The 16,300-nt window shown below is 39.3% G+C and overlaps 1 protein-coding gene and 1 long non-coding RNA gene across 3 annotated transcripts in view; one reads left to right on the forward strand and one right to left on the reverse strand.

Moving 5' to 3' along the window:
• The first annotated feature begins 151 nt into the window (after positions 1–151).
• On the forward strand, positions 152–3,186 carry LOC132214382 (uncharacterized). Its single transcript, XR_009448271.1, has 2 exons — positions 152–1,306; positions 1,385–3,186. It is a non-coding gene; the product is annotated as an uncharacterized LOC132214382 (long non-coding RNA).
• A 1,104-nt stretch (positions 3,187–4,290) lies between these two features.
• Positions 4,291–16,300, reverse strand: part of PDZD8 (PDZ domain containing 8) — a 64,435-nt gene continuing 52,425 nt past the window's right edge. For both annotated transcript variants that reach the window (XM_059661555.1, XM_059661554.1), the window contains 2 exons: positions 11,035–11,197; positions 4,291–7,643 (listed from right to left, as the gene is read on the reverse strand). In XM_059661555.1, coding sequence (XP_059517538.1) covers positions 5,446–7,643; positions 11,035–11,197 — 2,361 coding nt within the window. In that variant the 3' untranslated portion in view covers positions 4,291–5,445. The remainder of the gene's footprint in view (positions 7,644–11,034; positions 11,198–16,300) is intronic.

A 16,300-nucleotide genomic window follows, 5' to 3' on the forward strand; every position in this document is an offset into this window, starting at 1 on the left:
CTTGGGCCAAAAAAAAGCACACCTTATATTTTTTCTGAATATTGGTAATGAGTGTTTAAAAGTACACGTTATCTCCGAGACACTTCCGACAATAAGACACTAGAAGGAAGTCTGAACAATCAAGTAAGACAGCGTATGGTTACGTAGTGACGCCGAGTGTTGAGTTCTTCAGCTTGTAATTATCATCAATATATGTATGAGTTAAAAGCTAGTTATCTCAAACGCAGAGGACAAGAACTTGAGGCAGTTACCGTTTGGATTTATCTGTAAAACTTAGCTGGCACTAGTTATCTATATGTAACCACCTACCCGGAAACAGCTGGTTGTATGTAAACGATATGTTTACATGTCATGTGGTTGGCAGCAAACATTGAAGCCAATGAGGGGAAAAATAGCAAATGTTATGAAAGCAGAGAAAAGCATCTAAAATGAACAGTTATGAACAACTAGATGCTTCCCTTTAAGATATATGATTATCTTACTGGATGAAGGAACATTCAGGGTAGATTACACAAGTCAAGGTTGTGTAAGCATGGCGAGACTTATCAACATCTAGTTCAAGGTTAGAAAATAAAGGTAAAAGGCTAATAGCTGCTATGACATGAACAAAAAAATCAGACTCTATCATCTTTGACCTGTTTGGAGATTATCCAAGTGTTTAATTTTGAGTTGTAACTATTCTTTCCTAGACTTCTGAAAGTTGTTCACATCAATGTGAAAAGTTTTAAATGACGATGAGTGCAATTAGGTCTTGAATCATGTTAGGAAACCAGGTAAAAATAGGGTGGTCCGGACACCCCCCATTTCACAGGCAGGAAAAAAATCAAACATCTGAAAATGTCTCTGTATTACTGTGTCATCTAGTGCTGTGTGATGTAGTTTCTCTAAGCATGACATTGTCGTGCCTTCCCAACCTAACAGCCAATACTGTGTTAGTGAACACTGTCAGTTTACACCAGGTTTTGTATGATATGATTGCAGTGGTGACGTGTGGAATGCCTCAGCTACTACTGGTTAATTCTGTAGTTCTGTCATTAAATGTAAATGAAAATCACCTAACGTCAATGTTTTTGTTAAGTTAGAAATTGTTTAACTTGGATGAGGAGGAACTAAGGACTTTAAGAGGGCTCTTCAACCTTTCAGTTCTCTAGGAAAGTGAGCTGATGCTGACTTCCCACTTGCTTTACGAAGCTTTCCTGCGGGCCTTGGAGGGTCTGCAGCCGGGCTGTCGGGTGCCGTGAATTGGAAGCACACAGCTTCCCACTCACCAATTCGCATGGGCAGCTGACTGGGTGGCTTCTGGAAGGTGCTCCAGAGGCGCGCGCCCATGGGTGGCTTCTGGAAGGTGCTCCAGAGGCGCGCGCCCATGGGTGGCTTCTGGAAGGTGCTCCAGAGGCGCGCGCCCGTGGCTCTGAGGCAGGCTGTTCTCCACTCCCACCGGGGAGAACCTTCCAAAGGAGCGAGCTGCAAACCGGTCCTCTGGCGGGTTCGTGGTTCTCCCAGCCCCAGCACCGTATGTTATTCCTACTTTAGTTTTGCCTTTAAGAGTCGTCTCTTCAAAAATGACTGGGAAAGGCATGCCTGCTATTGATCCTGAGGGATGACATAAAAGATACATGGAGTTTTTTAGAACTGTTTTAGGAGCAAAAGATTATCAGTTGTATCTAACAGGAAAAACGGGGAATTGTAGGGTCTTTTATGTGACTAATGTTCTGGGGTGAGCCAAGACTGAAAAGAGACTTTAAAAAAAAATAATTATGTATGTCAGAACAAAGAACATACAGCCGAGTTTCTTTTTTGAGCAGAGGTGGTTTTATGTGTGTACCTGGCAAACAGATACAAAAACCTTAATGAGGTAGCAATGAATAGTCAATTCTTTCTTTTGACTGCCAAGTGTACCTGCCTAAGCCATGTTTTAGCTAGTTTACTTAATAAATCTTCTGAACACTACTGTGCCTACTTGTATTCCTTTATAAACCAGACATTATCCTTGGAATCAAATACATAAGGTATTGACTGTTGATATTTAATTAAAAACTGTTCTCTGCTTGCAGGCATCAGGTAACTTCCTCTCCAGGTTAGTGAACCATACATTTTGGCTTTGAAAAGTGTTTTACATTGAAATATGTTAACTAGTCACATGTCAGTGTGGAAACATGCAGTAAGTTATCCTTGCATCTAGAAAGTTGTATTATTTTCCTGATTGCTGTGAACCAATATATTTGATAAGAATAACTAAACTATGTGGCCATTTGATACACTGGGCCTGTGGCCCCAAGTCCTGTAAACTTACGGTGTGCATGTGTATCTTTTAGGGGCAAGAGTCTAGTTTTAATCAGCTGTTTAGGGGATCCATGGCTTAAAAAGGATTGAGAGACCACCCTATTTTTTAAAAGAAAGCTATTATCTCAATTTAGAAGTAAAGACAATACATTTTAAAAGTGATTTTAAATTTATCTACTTTTAGGGATTTGTTTTTATATTATCTTACTATTAATAAAAGCCACGTATTTTCAAATAGTCTGTCAAAAAATTCAGATTTACTTAAATTTTGAACCTGACAGTACCCTCAATTAAGCTGTTTTCTTTTCTCAAAAGTCACAAGTGGCCACATAGTATTCAACTAGTTTCGATATTGAAGAATGTAGATCTTGACATTAAGGAATGTAGATATTAATTCTGATTCCAAAACAGTGCTAAAACATTGCTCAACTTGAGGGTCTAAATGTCTAGCCCAATCATTTAATACCAACGTAAAAAATACACTTTCACTACTCTAATTACTAATAGGGAGCAGAGGCAAATCCATAAATAAAACCATAGTAAACCCAAAAGGTAATGCTTTTAGGCAGTTTTCAAAATAGCAGTTTTGTTTAGCACAAATGGACTGTTGAGCTTGTTTGTGTGGCCAGATTCTACCAGGCTGTAATTCCAGAGAGATGCAGCAGTCACCTTTTCAGATGCCATCAAATGAAGATATTCTTTTTCCCGTGGTGGTTTTGCTTTCTTTATTATCTGTTAGCTATTGATAACATAGCATGGCAGCGACATTACATCAGGAATTTAATATAATACAACTGTTTTCATTGAACCTTATACCTCACTCTCCCCTGGGCAACTTGGGGTGTTCCCGTTGCACGAGTGCAACTGTGATGCCCCTACTGCTCCTCCCACTATATATATATATATAATAAAATATTGCACTATGTTAAAGGTATTATTTTATAAATATCATGAGCAGCATTACTGAGCTTTCCATAACTGTGGTTCTACAGAGTTAAGTATTTTAAAGCATGAGTAGATTTTTATGAAACCAAAGTTTTGCATTACTTCTACAGCCCTTTGGAATGCACCCATTTCAGCAGCATGCTTGGATGTCACCGAAACTTCTGTGGTACGACCCCTAGGCACCAGCCACTTGCAGACACTCCACCTCCCAGGTTACGGATGGTAAGTTATTTTTCATACATGGAAGTTGGTTATTATATTGGGCAGATTGTTTCAAGCATATGTTACAGATTAACATTTTAGCTTCCAGAGAATTTTGTGTATCAAGACTTCTATAGCAGTGTTCTTTTAAAATGCAAGCATGCTTAAATAAACAAAGGGGGGGTATACACAGCTATATTTTTGTTATTAACTTGGCCAAGAAAGCATTTTCCCCTAATATTTCACTTAATAGCAGAAATGAGAATTGGCTATTGATTTTTAAAGAAGTAACTTTCCTTCCTTCAGTAATGTTTTTATAGCCCATATACATCCTACCTGTTATTTGAATGGCTTTTTTACCGTGCAGAGCACTTAGTTATGCTATTGTTTCCCTCACAATCCTGTGAGGTAGACTAAATCTAGTTTATTCCTACTTTGGAGCTGGAGAAACTGAGACACAGGGCTCTTTTGTGGCTTGCCGATGGTCATACAGTTCATTCATGGCCAATGGAAGAGCTTGATCTTAAACTCTTATATGGTGTCCTGGACTATAGATGTGGGCCAGAATCCATATTAAAATGCTTTTTTTCTGCCAGCCATACAAGCCATCCCATCTAGTTTTAAATTCATGTCAGTTTTACTACATATCTTCATAGTAGTTACCTACAAAAGGGAAAATTATGCATAGATGTATCTTTTTATAGGCAAATAAAAGGCCAAAACTTTTATGGAATACCAACAGGGGTCCTGCTCATGGTTTCCCTCAGCCATGTGTTACAGATATCCACACGATGGACCAAGTATGAGAGTAGATCCTCCTTTTCAGAGAACTAGTCCCAATTCCTATGTATCTATACTGTCTATTTTTAATTTTCTTTTTTTATTAATGAAGATAATCTGAATTACAGAAGCATTCAGAATGATCACCATTCCTTTAAACCTGCAGGATGTCAGACAAAGGAGTAAATCTATTTTGCATGATTCTTCTCCTTCACAACATTGTCCTGCATAAAAAAAAAAGTTTCTAAAAAACAGCCAAACCAGTTAACACGGTCATTTTAAGAACAGTCCTCTGAAACTTTAAATATCCTTGCACATGCTTTATTTCCTATGGGAGAACTGGAGATGAAAATTAATCATAAATGATTAGAACTTCCATTTAAAAGGAAAGCAACATTTTGAAAAATTGTATTTCAAAAACCTAGCTGCTGTTTTTTAATAATCCTGTTCTCTCTCCACAAAATTCTTTACCAACTGCGTTCTATATTTACTCTTTGTTACATTTTGTTTGCAGTGCAAGCTCTTCAAATCAATCACTATATTCTCACTCTACTTCAACTACACAAAAGCTTTAGAAAAAAATTTCACAGAGGCATTGGAAGCAAGCAATATATGTAAAGGTTTTTTTTGTTGTTGTTTTTTTTTTTTTTTACTAAATCAGCATAACTGACTAAAGCCATAGTGTCTGCTTTCGTGTTACATTTGGCAAAAACAAAAAGCACCCCCCAGGACCCCAAAATAATAAAAATCTCAAGTAGGATGACAAACTTCATAACACAAAGATTCAAAAACTGTTCCCTCAATGATTGCTGCTGTCAATTTGGGCATGCAACAATCTGTTACAACCGTGATAGAAATAAAAACATTACAAGAATCTGGACAGTATCCAATTTAACACTAATTCAAAAAAGAGAAAGAAAAATAGCACAATGAGACAACAAACATAAACATGAAAAGTCAGCTTACATAATTCCATAATTAGAAAAAGTTAAAAATAAATTAGTAAAAATAAATTCCAAGTATAAACCCAAAAAGCAGAGCTATAAATGCAATCTGAAACAACCAATTTAGTGAGCTGGTCATGTTTTCGCTGAAACAACCTTTTCATTCTTATTAACACAAGCAAGTAACTGTGGAGAAGCAGGCCGAAGTGCATTATAAGGGGGTTTAAACATGGTTTTATCTGTGGTACTTCAGATACTTTTCCCCAATTGCTTGAAAGATTAGACGGGTCTGTTACACAGACTCAGATGGGCCGAATAAGTCATCTGAAATGCTGCTGAATGGCTGAGCGTCTATTAGTTGGGTTATTTCATTATCAAAGTCTTCTTCTGGGTCATCTGTGTACTTGCCTATTTTTTTTGGGTGCTGGTCTAAGGTCAGACTTTCTAAAGATTCGATATCTTCAATGCCTGCTCTGTAGTGGATCATAAGAAGTGTCAAAGCTTGTAGTCTTTCACCTGATTTACCTAAAGCAGCAGAAAGAAGAGATTTTTTCCTTGTATCGGTTGTCTCTTTTTCTTCTCTAACAAGGGAATTGTTATGTTCCAGCTCTTGATCAATTTCATTCTGCAGTTTATCCAGCATGAACTCGAGTTTCTGGATCCTCTCCTCTGTCGGCAAGCCCCTGTACAGATCACGGCCAATTTCTTTAACTGCAATGAAGACGCTGTCATCCAGACCACCCTCCTTCCTTACTAACTTTATTCCTGTGCTGTTTCCCCGTTTAGAAGGACTGTTTGGACCACACACCTCTGTGTCGCTGCCTTCATTGTCTGACGTGTTGGGGGTGTGTTTTGGTGAAGGTTCTACTAGATCGGTTCCTGGTTCAGAGAGGCGAGTTTTAGAGACTTGACGCAGGTTTAACAGACGAGAGCTAGTATTGATGATGTGCCTCGTCAAGCCTGTGGTTCTAGTGACGGACTTGCTAACTTCAGCGTCAGTACGGGCAGACAGGCCCAGGAGGGTCTCCTGTCCTTCCAGCCTGAGGTTTTTCAGGGTCCGGTCTATCCGCCTCTCAGTCGCTCCACAGAGAGGAATCTCGGCGAGACACTTTTCCTGGCATTTCTTATGGCAAACATAAGCACAGATCATACACTGGGAAGCGGCTTTAGTCCAGACTTTTTTCTTGCAGTAATCGCACCACGTTGGGTTCTGGAACTGAGTGTCCTGGAAACTGTGTTTATTTTCTGTTAAGCCCATCTGTCCCACTAAGGGCTCCTCTTTCGGCAGGGCAGAAACCTCTTCGACCAAATGAAATTCTTTTTCTTTCTCCAAGTTAGTAACTAGGTGGTGGTCCACTTCTCCTTCTTTCAAATATTTGAAGTGAATAGTAATGTCACCAAAGCAAAATTTGTCATTGAATCCCTTTTGCATACTCAGATTGCGGAGTGCGGTTCTCGTGACCATGGCCTTGGGTGTTGGGGCTTCCAGTCTGAACTTGGAAAGGTACTCCATGTTTGATGTAGTGAGGCATCCTAAAGCCACCTCTTCAAGTTTCAGGCTCACATGCCCCAAACAGATGAGCCCCCCCAACTTGAAAGGATCCCTGCACCACAGGGCGAGGTTTAAGTACCGGTGGCAGGCTTCTATGTCGAAGAAGCAGGTGGCTCTGGCTCTTGTCCATTTCCCTAGCTTATTACGATAGTGAATTTCTGAAGACTCCCACGTTTGAGGGTCATCCGAACTGTCCTTCGGAGGGCAGGAACTTTCTGAGGGCAAGTCTTTCCCCACTTCCTGCTTCGCTGAAGACTGCTTAGATGCAGCTGCATCTTCCATGTGATCCACATTTTTCGCTTGCTTTTCAGCAGGTTTATCTGCAGGAGGAGGCGGCAGCGCCTTTTCTGGCTTTTCAAGAACATCTGGTTCCGCCTGACCTGGGGCATCTGCAGAAGGCAAAGGAGCTTTCACTTGCGGTCGTGGTGGCACGGGTGGCTTGAGAGTGGATCCCTGGGTGGGTTTTGACACTTGTGCTGGGTCTGTTGTCTCAGAAGGTTTTGGGGCTAAAGGTTTGTTTCCGTCTTTGGATGGGAGTTTGGGTGGTGGGGGGTGACTTCCTGTAGCTAATTTACGATTTAAAACTGGGGATATCGTTCCAAGGGGTCTAACAGAAGGTGTCGTTGGAGTACGTTTGGGACTAAGACTTGCCGACTGTGCCTCATCTTTGAACTCATTTTGTGCTCTGACATCACTTGCCAAGTCTTCAAATTCCAAATCCAGGTCTCTGCTTTCAGTGTCTACTGCCAACCCAGTGTCCTCTTCATAATGTGGTTGGCAGGAGCCTGACAGAAAGTTTTCTTCCAATTGACTGAAATGATCCTGCAGCGCTGCACTGTGGTGGCCCTGGCCCACAGGCCTCTCATAGTACACCAGGACGCGGTCGCCGGCCTGCTTGATCAGCTTCAGCACCTGCAGTGTAGATGTGATCTTCACACCTGTTTTAAAATTTTGAAAGGGAAACACAAATTACTGCAATGAGAATTACCTAAATTGCTATATATAATTGCCATTAACTCATGATATTTAACGAAAAAGTAATAGGGAAACCTCCAAAATATATGATTGGCTTTTGGATGCACCTGTGTGCCGATTCTCAAACCCTGGATATTCTAGAAATGTTTACTTATTCAAACCAAATGATGACACGAAAATCCTTAGAAGGGTGCCAAGCTGGTAACTCCCAATTGCTTCCCATTCCTTCCTACGTTTAAATGACACTATTTCTCAGTTTAAAGTGAGCAGAGTGACACCTAATAAGGATTTTATTAATGGTTAAACCAGACTTAGAATGATGGGAAACTGATTTTATTGAGGGAAATCCCAAAATATACCAGGGATTACAAGCAATTGGGTCAAAGTAAGAGACTGATGTTTGAAATAAACTGCAAAATACTATATTATGAATAATGTACTCTTTTACAGATTCTTTTTAGTAGCTTTACCCATTAAACTAATCCTTTTCAGGACCAGAAAGAATAAGGCAGGCATAAGTTGCTTTACAGTTAAACAAGTTGGTTACTATCTGCACCTACATTGATAATACCTATCTTAAGTTTTCATTTTACTGTTTTCTAATAGGTGCTACATTAACATAATTCAAAATTCAAAGGGTACAAAAGATGTATACTGGAAAAGATCTCCCTTCAACCTCTATCTCCAGCAATACTCTTCCTTCCCCAAGGCAATCAGAGCCAGCAGCTTCTAGTATGTTCTTCCAGCTAGCCATCTTCTAGGTGTATCATTACAGGCTCTATTTGTTTCCTGCCCTTTCACTACCATCCCCCAAACAGTACTTACCCAAGCTATCCCTTTCTGTAGGACTTAGAGAAAGGTGAGACAGGTCTTTGCTTTCCAAAGGTCTTAGGGCCATCCTAAATAAATCAAAGTAACATCAGCCCCATCTAATAACCTGACTGTAGAGTTCCTCAGCCTATATCCTCTCCTACTTCAGCTGCCCAGGAAGTAAGACCTTGCTTTAGACCTGGTCATCACTGGGAACTTGACCACAGCAAATATCTTTCACTTGGAAATTAATTTCTGGTCACAATCTCTTATTTCCCACCTGTGACAATTCTGTCTGCTCACTGAACTGTTTCAAGGTAATTTCCAGACCTAATCATTCCTCCTTCGCTCTCCTGGTCCAGATGGTTCTCCTGATAGCACTTGCTTTTCTCCTTGACCTCATTCTCAAGATTTCAGTGATGTTCACATCAAGATTTTCTATTCTCTTGCCCTGGACTTTTCCTCTTCTACATCTACCTGTCTTTCTGATTCCCAGCTCTGTTAGCCCCGCCACCTCCCCTTTCTCCTGAGATGACTACCTGATCCAGCCCCAAGTTATCGTCTCTGTCTTCAGCATAGTGTTCAGTGCTGCCTTATCATTCTGTTGAATGGTCTCCAAACAACTGAGTTTCTAAAACACCAGCTTCAAACCTCCCCCAATCCCCTGAAATCCACCCTTCCTGCTTTTTTCTTCTGTGGATGACATCACCTAGTTTACTGAAAAGATCAACAAGAAGTCACCTTTTCTTCCTGCCAATCACTTTTACTATTAAGCTATCTCAGAGGAGAGGGTATTCCTTTCGTTGTACTCTGAATCCCACTCGCCCCCTAACCATCTCCTTCAGCCCTTTGCTCCATCAATTATCCTTGCTCATACTTTTATTCCCTTCCTCCTGCTTTAAAACCATTTTCATGACACTGAACTAACTGGGCTCAGATGATCCCTCCTCTGCTTTTTCTCCACCTAACCTGCCCCTTGTGTGCAAACATTCCCATGGTTTTGCCTGTCGTTAGTTTTCTCTGTCTTTTTGCTCTCTTCCTGGATTATATCCATTTCAGGAGTTTTAGCTATCGACTCTTCCTTGTTCCCTTCTGTCCTACATTCCCAACTACCTCTGGGTATCACCACCTTGATGTTTCTTTGACACTACAAAGTCAGTGTAGTTAAAAACCCTCTTTGACCTTCTCATGCTCCTGTCCGCACTACTATGTGAGAATCAATGTGCCACCCTCTGTTCACCTGACACAGATCCAGATAGTGGACTCCCTACTCATCTGTCAGTTCTGTCAAAGTTCCAGTTCACTTGGTTTATCCACCTGAGGATATTTTTTTCCATTGATTTTTAGAGAAAGTGGAGGGGGCGGAGGGAGGGGGGGGGAGAGAGAGAGAGAGAGAGAGAGAGAGAGAGAGAGAGAGAGAGAAAGGAACATCCATGTGAGAGACACATTAATCAGTTACCTCCTGCACATGCCCGGACCCAGGCCAGAATGAGGTCTGCAACCCAGGTACATGCCCTTGACCAGGAATCAAACTTGGACCTTTGAGTACGAGGGCCAACACTCTAACTACCAAGCCAAACTGGCCAGGGTGGGATTCCTTTTCTTTTGGAATATTTCTAATATATGCAAATATAGAGGAAATAGTAAAATGAACTCCATTATTGAGTTTCAAATATAGCAACCATTTTGTTAATCTTCTTTCAACTGCCACCAATCCCATTACTAAATACTTAAAAAATTATTATAGAACCACATAAATGAATTATAGCTATAAAAAATTAATGTATATCACACCTGCCCCTTATCTCAATAAATATATTTTTACAAATGGTAGATATATTTTTCCACTCAGCATACATTTATATTGCTTAGATTTATTTTTAAGAGTCTCATGCTCTACCGACTGAGCTAGCCGGGCGCCCGTTATTTTTAATAATATTTACTACTTGTGTAATTAAAAACAAAAACCTTTCAAAAAAGTACACAAGAAAAAAATTAATTTTACACCCTAGCCAGTGTATTCTAATGGTTAGAGCATCGGTCTGCACACCGAAAGGTTGCAGGTTTGATTCCCAGTTCAATTGGGGCATGTGTGGGAGGCAACCAATTTGTGTGTCTCTCTCACATCGATCTGCCCCCCCCCCCACCTCTTCTCTCCTTCTACTCTCTCTAAAAAATCATTGGAAAAATGTCCTTGGGTGAGAATTAAAAAAAAAAATTAATTTTATCCTGTAGGCAAAACGAAAACAGGGTGTGTGAATATTAAAAAATGTATACTGAATTGTGGTTTTCAGATGGGAAAGAGTAACTGTTATGTCAAACAAGTAACAGCTGAGGTTTATTTTATAGCTTTGTATCCTAAGTGTCATATGGCATGTGTGTTTTAAATTAAATTTTAAGGCTTTTTTCAGATTTTTATAATAAAGTTACTACTTCCTATTATAAAAGTTACGTGCTTATGAAAATAAAGGAGAGAGGAGAACCCCACATCTACTCTCTGCTTTCTCTGTAAATGTAAACTATACTGCATATTAGCGTAATTACCTCCAATAGCAATCAGTCGATCTCCTCGCTGAAGATCAGCAAGTGCAGCAGGTGAGTTTGGGGCCACAGTCTCAATGATGACGTGCCCGGCATAGCCGTCAGTTGACTGGACAAGACGAAGAGTAAGTCCAACACTTTGTAAATTCCCCTTAATTAATTCAACCTTTGATAAAGAGAAAAAAATGAAGATATTTAATGGATTCATGGTAGAGAGTGAGAAAACATGAACACACTGAGAGCACTACGGTTGATGCTGACTTTTGTACCACAATGACTATTATAGACAAATAAAGGAGGAGGAAAATCTTTATTGTGACAGTACACACAACACAGATACATCTCAGAGGTGTACTGAATGAAATGAGTCAAACATAAAAGACGCTATACTCTAGGATTCCGTTTGTAGTAAATTCTAGAAAAGCAAAATTAAAGTGACAGAAAGTAGATGAATACTTACCAAGGGCAAGAGGTTGGGGGGCTGAATATTGAAGGCAAGTAGCACAAAGTTTTCAAGATGAAAGAAATATTCTATACCTTGACTGGGGTGAAGGTTATGTAACTGTATACAATTACCAAAATTCACCAATTGTACAGTTAGTGAACTTACTGTATTTAAATTATATCTTATTAAAGCTATTAAAAATAAAGCAACAAAACCTTGAATATGCCATTTTTTTGTCTTAAGATACATAAATATACAGGTCACTGTTAAGTCATTCAGATAGCCCTTAGTTTTCCAATATACTTAAACCCTCCACTCCAATGCCAGAGCAACCACCTTTAAACTTCGTTTGTTTTTAATTGTTGCACGGATTAACTTTTTCCCTCTGGATAATGCATCAGTTCTGAATATATAAAATTTCAGAGTGTTTGTTGACTTCTTACCATAACAGATCAGGATGTCAGCCCATTCTCCTTCCCCCAATTATAGTAGAGTTACATCGCTGTTTTTAGTTGCTCAGTGTCTCTATAACTTTAATACCTATACATCCCTGTGTCTTATTTCATCAACTATAGACAATATCCCTCTTGATATTAGGACTTCTATCCTTCCCTTGTTACATCTCTTTGTACACTTCTACCTTCTAAACTCTACCATCAAAGTTGATAGCTATTTTACTTATGTTCTAATTCTAATAAAGCCATCAAGGTAGGTGATTCTAAAGGCTAAAAATGACTAAATATTATTTATAGCTCATTTTCTGTCTTATATAGCCTTTTGTTTTTCTTGGAGGTTTTGTTTTCTTTCAACAATATAGCTTTCACTTTAAATGCAAAATTTACATAAGTACTGCTTCTGCAGTTAGCTCTCAAATTCATCCATCCATTTGTTTGCATATTAAGCACCCAGTTGAAGGGAAGTTTTCCCCAACCCCACTCTACCAAAAAGAAGCCAGTTAATAAATGTACAAGGATCAGATTAGAGAAATTGCCCCGCCCCCAAAGTTAGAGGGACTGGTTTAGATTTTTTTAAAAAGGCAAAAAACCCAATGTAGTGTTTGCATTTTGATGAGATCCTAGTTTAGGGGAAAAGCTACAAAAAACATTTGTGGGATATTGGGGGTGTTTTAATAGAAACTGAAAATTAGTGAAATTAGGGAAATTTTAATTTTGTTATGTGTGGTAACGATTATGTAAAAGTCCTATATTTAGAAGGTTCATACTGAAATATTTAGGGGTGACACATAATTTCTACAATAATCCTTGCCTATGATTTTAGGCAAATGTTAACTTCTCTAAATGTGACTGGTAAAATGATGCCGGGAGCCGGTCCATCCTTGCTGTTTCAAGGGACCTGGCATATATGGCATACGGTTCTTAATATGTTTGCTCACCTTCTTGGCGCTGTGTTTTAACCAAAGTCACCTCTCCGAGAAAGGTTGAATCCCCAGGTAGGGATTTTCCCCTGAAGTTAGGGAGGGAATAAAACCCCTCAACTAAGTGCCAGGCGGGTAATTAATCCCTTTAACTACGAACAATCATGCTTAAACTACATAATCTTTTCTCCCTGGAATGGAGATAAGAAACGCCCTAACCTTTGTAATAGAGATTGATAGGATTGAATCAACTGGTATAAATACAGTTGTAACAAGACAGAAACACTCAGAACTTAGAACAGAATCAAGAAGACAGAACTCATGAGACAGAATTCAGAAGACAGAACCTACACGGAGCCTGGAAACAGAAGAACTTCGCTGGAGAGAACATGGCAATAGATCCTGGACTGAACCTGACTGTGGAAATTGGCAGGAGAGCCTGACTAGAACCTGGTGACTGAACCTGGCTGGAGAATCTGGACAGAGCCTAGCAAGAGAACTTGGCCACTGAACCTGGCTGGAGAATCTGAGCAGAACCTCTCTGGAGATCCAGACCAGAACTTGGCTGGAGATCCGGGCTAGGCTGCTGATCAACTGAACGCTGTCTCCATGTCATTCCTTCTTCGCCGACTCCGTCCACACCTTTGGGGACCCCTGGACCTGCTGGGGCTCGACCCCAGCAAAATGAGATATCCATATTAAATGTGGAGCTATGAAAAGGTTCAGTGTTTATTACTATTTAGTAAGACTAAGCACTAGTCAAAAATGGGATGCAAAAGGAAATTTAAAAAGCAATGAATGAAAATATACAGCTAAAGAAATGAGGCAAACATGAAATAAACATAAATTAAGGACATTAGAATACTTAAACTATCTTATGTCATTCAAGTATTAATTTACTTTTATAGGATCAAGATTGGAGAGAAGCTAAAATAATTTTATGATTAAAAAACTATCTTATTAGAAAAGACAAAGATGGTGACTAATGTCAACATTTAGTTCAAACACACTAGAACAGCCGTGGGCAAACTACGGCCCGCTTGAAATGAATAAAACTAAAAAAAAAAAAAAAAAAAAAAAGACCGTACCCTTTTATGTAATGATGTTTACTTTGAATTTATATTAGTTCACACAAACACTCCATCCATGCTTTTGTTCCGGCCCTCCGGTCCAGTTTAAGAACCCATTGTGGCCCTCGAGTCAAAAAGTTCGCCCACCCCTGCACTAGAAAGATAATGAACTCAAACATGGTATTTACGTCCAAATAGTAGAGATGATACTGATATCGTTAAATATCTACTTTTTTCACAAAATTCTAAGTTTTCATCCCTTTAGAAAGTTTCTTCTGTGCAGTAGACTAAAGACATATCAAATGAAAGGAAAAAGGGGCCATAAAAGGAGAGAAAACATTTTTTATGGACAAATAAAAGCATAGTAAAGAAAAGATGAACATGAAACAATACTGTCCTTTGGGTTGCTGATCATGAAATCTTTAATAAAAGAGAGAGGAGGAGGGGTGGGGAATGAAAGTGAAAACAAAATGTGGTAACAAATAATGGTATAGAGTATGGATGGGAGGCTTTCAGTTAATTCCAACAATCATCATGCAATAGCTTCCTTTTTCATAAGTCGATTGGATGTTTTTAGGTTCTACAGAAATCTGGGGGCTCCCCTGTTCCAAAAGATAAATGAGGATTAAGGAAAAGTTAACGTCTATAGAACTTTTCACTCCAAATCTTTTTGTTTCTGTTAGAGCATGAAGAAAACCTGGTTCCTCCGTGTCCCAAGGAAGGATAGAGATTTCTGCCACAGAGGAGGTAATAAATGGGGTCACAACATCCCTCCCCTTTGAAACAACTATTGGGCGGCTATGTCCATGGAATTTGCCTGGAAGTTTTAGGCCAAGTCCTTCAAGTCCAGATCTATGGCTATTTAAGTTATATAAACTCCAGGGTCCTGAGGCTGCTCAGAGCACAAGGACCCTACTTTTGTCAGAGGGTTGGAAGCATCGTGGCCAGTATCTAAATATTAGTTAGAATTGTTTCAGAGAATAAACTATATTCTAAGACTGAAGCACAATGTACCACAGGCATGTATGGATAACGAACGACGTAATGGGAATTCGGGGGAGTGAAGACTGCCTCTGGGTGAGTGGTCTGGGAAAGGCTTCATCTAAAGGAGACACATATAGGTTATATCTTAAAGCATGAGAAGAATTTGAACAGATAATCTTGGAGTTGGGCAAAGTGTGGGATGGGTTAGGAGCAGCTATCATTTGTAGGCCATGGTAACACTGTTAGAGCAAAGAGATGGAGACAAGAGTTCAGGGCACATTTGAAAGATAAAACTATCATGATGATACCAGTTGAAAGTTAATGGGAGAGAAAACTCCTATCAAGATTATGAGAGAACAGCACTTTCACCGAACATATCAGAATCATAAATACTGATTAGCTAATAGATAAAAGTTCCCACAATGTTTTCTTGCAATAAATGTATAGAGTTTACAAACATCTATTAATATCTATTTGCAGTAAACATGTTCCTTAAATTTGTATTTTGTGACATGACTGATATTTTATAAAAGACACTAGTGGCCCGGTGCATGGATTCATGCACACTGAAAGGAAATTAATTAGAAGAAATATTTTAATATTGCTATTCGCCCTTTCTCTATAATAGAAGTGTCAGAGATGAAAGAAAATTAGTAAAATGTATATGAAAATAATATATATTGATTAATAAACTATAACAAAGACATGATATAACAATAAAGACCTGATATAAAAACATTGATAAAAACAATGACTGATAAATTGATTAAACTTACTTTAATATCTCCCTGTATACCACATTAAGAGTAAAAACACTTTCAGAGCACTTGACCAATTTCCCTTGCAATGAAGTATTTACAACTTTAATGTTAACGTCACACACTGTTCGAACTCGAGAGAGAAAGCAACATATAAGTGACCATGTCCGAAAACGGGTTCAGGTAGGAATATTCCTACTCTGTGTAAAGTTTGTCCTTGTGATTTATTAATAGTCATCGCAAATGCTGGCATCATGGGAAACTGTCTTCGAACTAATTTAAGTGGGAGGCTGGTGTCAGACAGGAACAAATATTGCGCATGTGCGAGTCAATGTTTATTTTTAAATTGTCAGTGCGCATCATATGTACTGGTTGGCCGGTCGGTCAGTCGGACATATGTCCAGTCGGTCACTTAGCCTTTTATATATATAGATGAAATTGATAACACTTATTCAACACTTACTATAAGCTTACTAAACCAGGCACTAATGTTTGCTAAGCTCTCCCCCTTTAATCTTCAGTAGGTTATAGTGGGAACAGCCTTGCTTATATAACACTAGAGGCCTAGTACACAACATTTGTGCTCCGGGGGGGGGGGGGGGGGGAGTCCCCGTCCCCCTCAGTACCACCTATGCCC

This window comes from Myotis daubentonii, chromosome 13 (assembly GCF_963259705.1).
Source record: "Myotis daubentonii chromosome 13, mMyoDau2.1, whole genome shotgun sequence".
Classification (NCBI taxonomy): domain Eukaryota; kingdom Metazoa; phylum Chordata; class Mammalia; order Chiroptera; family Vespertilionidae; genus Myotis; species Myotis daubentonii.